General features: G+C 52.2%; 1 protein-coding gene across 2 annotated transcripts; it reads left to right on the forward strand.

Annotated features, from left to right (window-relative positions):
- The first annotated feature begins 861 nt into the window (after positions 1-861).
- On the forward strand, positions 862-6,942 carry EIF4EBP1 (eukaryotic translation initiation factor 4E binding protein 1). Of its 2 annotated transcripts, none has more exons than XM_058820267.1 (3): positions 862-1,093; positions 4,911-5,081; positions 6,606-6,942. In XM_058820267.1, exons 1-3 carry the CDS (start codon positions 946-948, stop codon positions 6,638-6,640), a joined length of 354 nt encoding a protein of 117 aa, XP_058676250.1. In that variant the 5' UTR covers positions 862-945; the 3' UTR covers positions 6,641-6,942. The 2 variants fall into 2 exon arrangements, with proteins under 2 accessions (XP_058676250.1, XP_058676251.1); XM_058820268.1 differs by having other exon boundaries at positions 6,609-6,942.
- The last annotated feature ends 689 nt before the right edge of the window (positions 6,943-7,631 follow it).

A 7,631-nucleotide genomic window follows, 5' to 3' on the forward strand; every position in this document is an offset into this window, starting at 1 on the left:
GGAAGCTGAGAAGCCTCGGAGAAAAAGGAAAACAACATTATCCGATTGCTTCTCCTGTGTTTTGCTGCTTTGGAATGTGGTTGGAGATCGCTGGTCTGATTGGTTTCATGTGAATTGCTTTGGCTTAATGAGCAATCACGGTCAGGCTGTGTCGGGGCTCCGGAAGCAGGCATGAGATTTAATTGTCATTTTTTGTAGCCTTCTGTATGTATCCTTTCTCTATTCTTTAGTATAGCTTTAGTCTACCATTAATATAGTATAGTATAGTATAGTATAGTATAGTATAGTATAATAAAATAAAATATAATGTAATATAATATAATATAATATAATATAATATAATATAATATAATATAATATAATATAATGTGATATAACGTAATATAATATAATATAATATAATATAATATAATATAATATAAATATCATAAAATAATAAATCAAGGGAAAGGGGAGGAAATGGGAGGAAACGGGAGAAAAGGGGAGAAAGTGGGAGAAAAAGGGGGGAAAATGAAGGAAAAGGTAGGAAAAGGAGGGAAAAAATGGAGGAAAAGGGAGAAAGTGGGAGAAAAAGGGAGAAAAGGAGGAGAAACGGGAGGGAGGGGGGAAAAAGGGGGAGAAAAAGGGAAAAAAACGGAAAAATTGGGAGAAAAAGGGAGAAAAGGGGGGTCCCGCCCAGACCCCGCCCATTTAGCGCTAAGCCCCACCCCTGTCCGGGCTAAGCCCCGCCCCCGTATCGGGACGCTTCATTAGCATAACTCCGCCCCTTTGCATTGAACCGCGCCCACTCCCGTGTAGGCCCCGCCCACCCTGCGACCCGCCCGGTGCCGTTCCCGTTCCCGCGGCGGAAGGGGCGTGGCCCGGGCCGGAAGCGGCGGGCGGGCGGCGGCGGCGCTGGTGCCGCTCCCGGTCCCTGTCGCGGTCCCGTCCCGTCCCGGTCCGGTCATGTCGGGCCGCTGCTGCCACGGGCAGACGCCCAGCCGTGACATCCCGGGCCCCGGGAAATGCCTCGCCCTGCCCGACGGGGCCCCGCTGCCGCCCGGCGACTACAGCACCACACCGGGGGGCACCGTGTTCGGGACCACGCCGGGCGGTGAGCGCCGGGACAGCGCGGGAGGGAGGGCTCGGTTCCAGCAAGGGGCAGGGAGCGCTCCCGTCCTGTCCCGGGATAGGAACCGGGAGCTCCCGCCCGGTACCGGGGCTCGGTGCGGGTTTGGGGGAACCTCGCAGGGAGCAGCTTTGGCCTCCGCGTGGTTACTGATTAATTGTAATCTCCAATATTTGCTGTTTTCCCTGGCAGCCAGCAAAGCCTGGGGGCTTTTTTTCTTTCTTTCTTTATTTTTTTATTTTTTTATTTCTAACCCCACACCGCTCCAAATTCTGGAGCTGCAAACGCGCCATGGGCTCCTTCCCTCTTTGCCGGCCAGGAGAGGAACCTCCTGTAGGGACTTGTCCTTAAGTAAAGTAATAAACTGATTATGCCAAGGGTTCCTCTATCAGAGAGGTTTTGTGTCCCCAAGAGTAATAAACTGATTTTGCCAAGGGTTCCTCTATCAGAGAAGTTCAGTGTCACCATCTCTCCTTGGCACTTGTGTGTCCCCATCTTTCCGTGGCAGTTTTGTGTCCCTATCCCTCCATTTTTGCCAGTTTTGTGTCCCCATCCCTCCTTGCCAGTTTTGTGTCCCCATCCCTCCATTTTTGCCAGTTTTGCGTCCCCATCCCTCCATTTTTGCCAGTTTCGTGTCCCCATCCCTCCTTGCCAGTTTTGTGTCCCCATCCCTCCATTTTTGCCATTTTGGCCCCCAGAGAAGCAGCCCCAGCTCCAGGTGGTGGCACAAGGTCAGTGTAGGGGATTCCAGCCGTCTCTGCTGCCCCCAAGCCGGGTTTTGGGGTGATTTTGGGGTGATTTTTTTTCCCCCACACCTTGTAGAATCTCCCCTTTGCCTCCCTATCCAGGCGGGTGTAGCACCAGGAATGGTGAAGGCAGAAAAACAAACCTTGGGAGGGCATGGAGGGGTTGTTGTCCCGCAGGATTTGAGGGGTTAAATGGCAAGGGGAGAAGGGGAAGTGACACTGCTGATTCACGTGTGCAGAACAGCCGGGTTTGGGGTGGGTTTGGCCGGGTTTGGGGTTGTTCTGGTCGTGTTTGGGGTGGTGTTGGCCGGGTTTGGGGTGGTTTTGGCCGGGTTTGGGATGGTTTTGGTCGAGTTTGGGGTTGTTCTGGTCGGGTTTGGGGTTGTTCTGGTCGGGTTTGGGGTGGTGTTGGCCGGGTTTGGGGTGGTTTTGGCCGAGCTTGGGGTGGTTTTGGCCGAGTTTGGGGTTGTTCTGGTCGCGTTTGGGGTGGTGTTGGCCGGGTTTGGGGTGGTTTTGGCCGAGTTTGGGGTTGTTTTGGTCGGGTTTGGGGTTGTTCTGGTCGCGTTTGGGGTGGTGTTGGCCGGGTTTGGGGTGGTTTTGGCCGGGTTTGGGATGGTTTTGGTCGAGTTTGGGGTTGTTCTGGTCGTGTTTGGGGTTGTTCTGGTCGTGTTTGGGGTGGTTTTGGCCGGGTTTGGGGCTGTTTTGGACGTGTTTTCCCTCCTCTGGAAGCAGCGAATTGCTGAAGGCTCCAGCAGCACCTGTGGGAGCCTTCCCCAACCCTGAGTAATGCAGCAGAAATGAAATGAAATGAAATGAAATGAAATGAAATGAAATGAAATGAGCAATTAGCACAGCAGAAATGAGATGAGCAATTAGCGCGGCAGAAATTAAATGGGCGATTAGCAGCGTGCAGTAATGAGCCCTCCAGGGCTGGCAGCCCTTTGTCTCCTGCGTGTTTGGAGCAGGAGGAGAAGCTGGCCTGGGTTTGTGGCCGGGGTGTGCCCACCTGGCAGTGCCCGGGGCTGTCCCTGTTGGGGACACCGTGTTGGGGACACCGTGCTGCCCAGCCCTGCTGTGGTGCTGAAGGGAGAAGGGACTCAGAGCTGCTGGGGGACAGAGCCACGGGGCTGTGTGTCTGTCCTGTGGGGCTCTCAGGGGGCACAGCATCCCGTGGAGTGTGGGTTTTGCTGCTAAACACGCCCTGGCAGCACCCAGAGCTGTGGGGAATGTGGGTCTGGGTGGGTGCAGGAGCCTCTTGGTGACAGCCTGGGCTGGGTGTCCTGTCCGGCTCCATCTGGGTGTCCTGTCCTGCTCCATCTGGGTGTCCTGTCCTGTCCTGCTCCATCTGGGTGTCCTGTCCTGTCCTGTCCTGTCCTGCTCTATCAGGGTGTTGTATCCTGCTCCATCTGAGTGTCCTGTCCTGTCCTGTCCTGTCCTGCTCCATCTGGGTGTCCTGTCCTGCTCTGAGTGTCCTGTCCTGTCCTGTCCTGCCCCACCTGGGTGTCCTGTCCTGCTCCATCTGGGTGTCCTGTCCTGCTCTGAGTGTCCTGTCCTGTCCTGTCCTGCCCCACCTGGGTGTCCTGTCCTGCTCCATCTGGGTGTCCTGTCCTGCCCAGGGTGTCCTGCTCTGAGTGTTCCTGTCATGTTCCATCTGAGTGTCCTCTCCTGCTCCATCTGGGTGTCCTGTCCTGCCCCGAGCATCCTGTCCTGCTCTATCTGAGTGTCCTGTTCTCCATCTGAGTGTCCTGTCCTGCCCAGAGTGTCCTCTCCTGCTCCATCTGAGTGTCCTGTTCTCCATCAGAGTGTCCTGTCCTGCTCCATCTGAGTGTCCTGTCCTGCTCCATCTTGGTGTCCTGTCCTGCTCCATCTTGGTGTCCTGTCCTGCTCCATCTGAGTGTCCTGTCCTGCTCCATCTTGGTGTCCTGTCCTGCTCCATCTTGGTGTCCTGTCCTGCTCCATCTGAGTGTCCTGTCCTGCTCCATCTTGGTGTCCTGTCCTGCTCCATCTTGGTGTCCTGTCCTGCTCCATCTTGGTGTCCTGTCCTGCTCCATCTTGGTGTCCTGTCCTGCTCCATCTGAGTGTCCTGTCCTGCCCTGCTCCTCCTGGCCACATCCCCCTGCCTTTCAGGAGCTCTGTTGGAGGAAGGTGGAAGCTCCCATTGCTGCTACAGAGCTGCACTTCCAGCAATCCCTGTCCTCTCCTCCCAGGAATTCCACACCCCTCTCCCAGCCAGCTAAATGTAGAGATGGATCCTCCTCCTGAAAGAACTGGAGTTCAGAATCACCAGTGAGAAGTTTTTTGGTGTTTTGAGAACTCCCTGGCAGAGCTCCACAGGAACACAGCTGCTGGACGTGTTGTTTTATGGATTTATTGTATATTTACAGTGCTCAGACCAAAGGGAGTTGCTTGTGCCAGGACAGATGGTGGCAGGAGCTGTTTGCCCACACTTGTGTACTTTAGTTAACACTTTTGGGGAGGGCACAAGGACAAATCCCTTTCCCTGTGGCTGGAACGGGAGCAGAGCAGGACACACCTGATCCAGAAGGGGAAGCAAACACTGGCTTAAGGCTGTGTGGGCTGTTTGGAGGGATCCCTGCTCTGCCTGTGGTTTTTGAGCACTTTCCATAAATTCCTTTATAAGGAACAGGGTGTTCAGTGCTGTTCCTAGAAATCCATGCCTGCAGGCTGGAGCTGGCTGGTTCCTGGTTCAGCTTTGGAGCATTAACCACGTGTGTAAACCCTGAGCAAGGTGTGTGTAAGTGCTGCTGTGCTGAGAGAGGTGCCCATGCAGGAATTCCACCTGTCCACCTGCAGCTTTTAGCCCCATTTCTGGCCATGACTGGGAATTAAATTCAGTTTTCTATTTGCTCTGTGGGCTGCTGTGACCTTGGGCAAGGTGGGAAGGGTTGGATCTGCTGCTTCTAGGGGTTTTGGAGCCCAGGGACCCAGAATTCTGGAAACTGAAGTGCTACATCACATTTACCACTTAAATACCCAATCCCTGAGCGTTTTGGGCTGTAAGGGAATTTAAAAATGATGGAACGCTGTCCCCCCAGGTACCAGGATTATTTATGACAGGAAGTTTCTGATGGAATGCCGCAATTCCCCCGGTGCCAAAACCCCTCCCTCCGACCTTCCCGACATTCCAGGAGTCACCAGCCCCAGCGTGGAGGAGCTGAAGGTGGAAAATCACCACGTGCAGAGCTGTGAGGAGAAAGTGAGCGCAGGTGAGTGCAGGCAGCAGGGCCCAGACAGCTTCTGAGGGGCTCTGCTGGCTCCTAGAAGGTCCAGAGCTGCTTTGGAGCCAGGAGATTCTCCAGAAACTTCTTGGAAAGGCTCGGTGTCACAGGGTTTTGCAGTTGTTTGATCCTCAGCAACGTAGCTTTTGCAGTTTTAGGTGTAATTTAATATGATTCCCATTAATTCAGCCTTTAGGAGGCTCTGCTGGTTCCTAGAAGTTCCAGAGCTGCAGTGGAGCCAGGAGATTCCCAGGAAATTCTCCAGAAGCTTCTTGGAAAGGCTCAGTGTCACAGGGTAGCAAAGGTTTTGCAGTTGTTTGATCCTCAGCAACGTGAGTTTTGCAGTTTTGGGGTGCAATTTGAGATGATTCCCATTAATTCAGCATTTGGGAAGCTCTGCTGGTTCCTAGAAGGTCCAGAGCTGCATTGGAGCCAGGAAATTCTCCAGAAACTTCTTGGAAAGTCTCAATGGACTCAATGTCACAGGGTTTTGCAGTTGTTTGATCCTCAGCAATGTGGCTTTTGCAGTTTTGGGGTGTAATTTGATAGGATTCCCATTAATTCAGCATTTGGGAAGCTCTGCTGGAATGGAGCCAGGAGATTGCCAGGAAATTCTCCAGAAACTTCTTGGAAAGTCTCAGTGGGCTCAGTGTCACGGGGTTTTGCAGTTGTTTGATCCCCAGCAACGTGAGTTTTGCAGTTTTGGGGTGTAATTTGATAGGATTCCCATTAATTCAGCCTTTGGGAAGCTGCTGTTGGATCAGGAGCCCTGTGCAGAGCAGAGGAGCAGCTGCTGCTGCCTCTCCCTGAGCTGGGCTGTGCTGCAGCTGCTGGAGGTTCAAGTTACAATTCAGAGCAGGATTTACTTGGGTTTTTAATATCAGCCTGAGTGGGAAATTCCTCCTGCCTGTTTCTGACCCCATTTAGTGACAGGGACACTTCTCTGAGGCCCTGCTGCAGCAACACAAGCCAGTGCTGCCTTGAAAAATTGTTTTTAAAATTATTTGAGGTTATTTCTGAACCTACCAAGTGGAAGCATTTATCTCCTCTCTCTAAAAATAAAGATCTAAAAGCTCTCGTTGTGTGATTGCTGCAAGTAAAACCTTTCCAGGGTCAGGATTGCCCCGTGCTGTGACCTGAAATGGCTCAAGGGACACCCCTGAAATGCTGGGCCAGAGAATCCCTGTCCTCAGGAGCAGCTCCTGGCTGTCAGGCTGTGGGATAAGGGCTGTGAAATGTGCCTGGCTGGGTTCTGTCCTCAGTGTGGTTGTTACAAGGAAATCCAGGGGGAAGAATTGATTATTTAAAGGGCATTATTTAAAGATCCATCCCCCCCCAGCAGCGACACCTTTAGCACAGCTTCACAAGCTGATTTTCACACCAACCCTGCTGCCTGAATGCACCTTTTAAACCCAGACTACCCCATTCCTGAAGCACAGCTGCCAGCCACCGCAATCTTTGCTGTTTAATGTGGAATTTCGGGGCCTCACCTGTGGTTTTTGTCCCTCCCAGCAGGTGAGGAGGAGCAGTTTGACATGGACATCTAAACACACCTGCCCTGGAGTGATCCAGTGAAGCAGCAGGACTTGTCTGGAGGATTCTCACCAGCAGCCATGCCTTGAGTGCCTTCCTGCTCTGGGAAAGGCAGATTATTCCCTCAGGAGAGCAGGGTTTGTCCTGTTCCAGGGGCCAGGCCAGGGGTGCTGCAGGGGAAACTCTGCCCCACCTTGGTTTTGGTTCCAGTTTTATGCTTTTTGTTAATCATTTTAATACTGTAACAGTAACGGAAATGCAATCGAAGGGAGAAATAAAAATCACGTGGAGTCTCCTGGTGTGGAGATGAATGCAATGAATGTGATTTCTGTGCCTTATTTCAGCAAGAAACTGCCAACCTGAGGGGTTAAATGGTGCTCCCTGGGGCTGCAAGCATCCCTGGTCTTTGGGGGAATTTTATTGTGCCAAATCTGCCCCAGAACAGAGACAAAAACTGTCCCAAGTCCTTCCAGAAGGTTCTGTCACGAAATACTGTAACAGAAATGCAATATAAGGGAGGAATAAAAATCACGTGCTGGTGTGGAGATGAATGCAATAAATGTGATTTCTGTGCCTTATTTCAGCAAGAAACTGCAAACCTGAGGGGTTAAATGGTGCTCCCTGGGGCTGCAAGCATCCCTGGTCTTTGGGGGAATTTTATTGTGCCAAATCTGCCCCAGAACAGAGACAAAAACTGTCCCAAGTCCTTCCAGAAGGTTCTGTCACGAAATACTGTAACAGAAATGCAATATAAGGGAGGAATAAAAATCACGTGCTGGTGTGGAGATGAATGCAATAAATGTGATTTCTGTGCCTTATTTCAGCAAGAAACTGCAAACCTGAGGGGTTAAATGGTGCTCCCTGGGGCTGCAAGCATCCCTGGTCCCTGGGGGTGTTTTATTGTGCCAAATCTGCCCCAGAACAGAGACAAAAACTGTGCCCTGATGTCAGAACTCATTGCATCCCTCTGGGTGTCCAGAGTTGCTGAGGACCCCGTCAGGGGGC

The sequence above is a fragment of the Ammospiza caudacuta genome, chromosome 26 (assembly GCF_027887145.1).
Source record: "Ammospiza caudacuta isolate bAmmCau1 chromosome 26, bAmmCau1.pri, whole genome shotgun sequence".
In the NCBI taxonomy this organism is placed as follows: domain Eukaryota; kingdom Metazoa; phylum Chordata; class Aves; order Passeriformes; family Passerellidae; genus Ammospiza; species Ammospiza caudacuta.

What these genes read in the sequence shown, in the direction of transcription:
- EIF4EBP1 (XM_058820267.1), top strand. Translation starts at nt 946, where the DNA reads ATGTCGGGCCGCTGCTGCCACGGGCAGACGCCCAGCCGTGACATCCCG. An exon ending in GTTCGGGACCACGCCGGGCG is followed by an intron (nt 1,094 to 4,910) that starts GTGAGCGCCGGG and finishes CTGTCCCCCCAG; the next exon opens with GTACCAGGATTATTTATGAC. An exon ending in TGAGGAGAAAGTGAGCGCAG is followed by an intron (nt 5,082 to 6,605) that starts GTGAGTGCAGGC and finishes TGTCCCTCCCAG; the next exon opens with CAGGTGAGGAGGAGCAGTTT.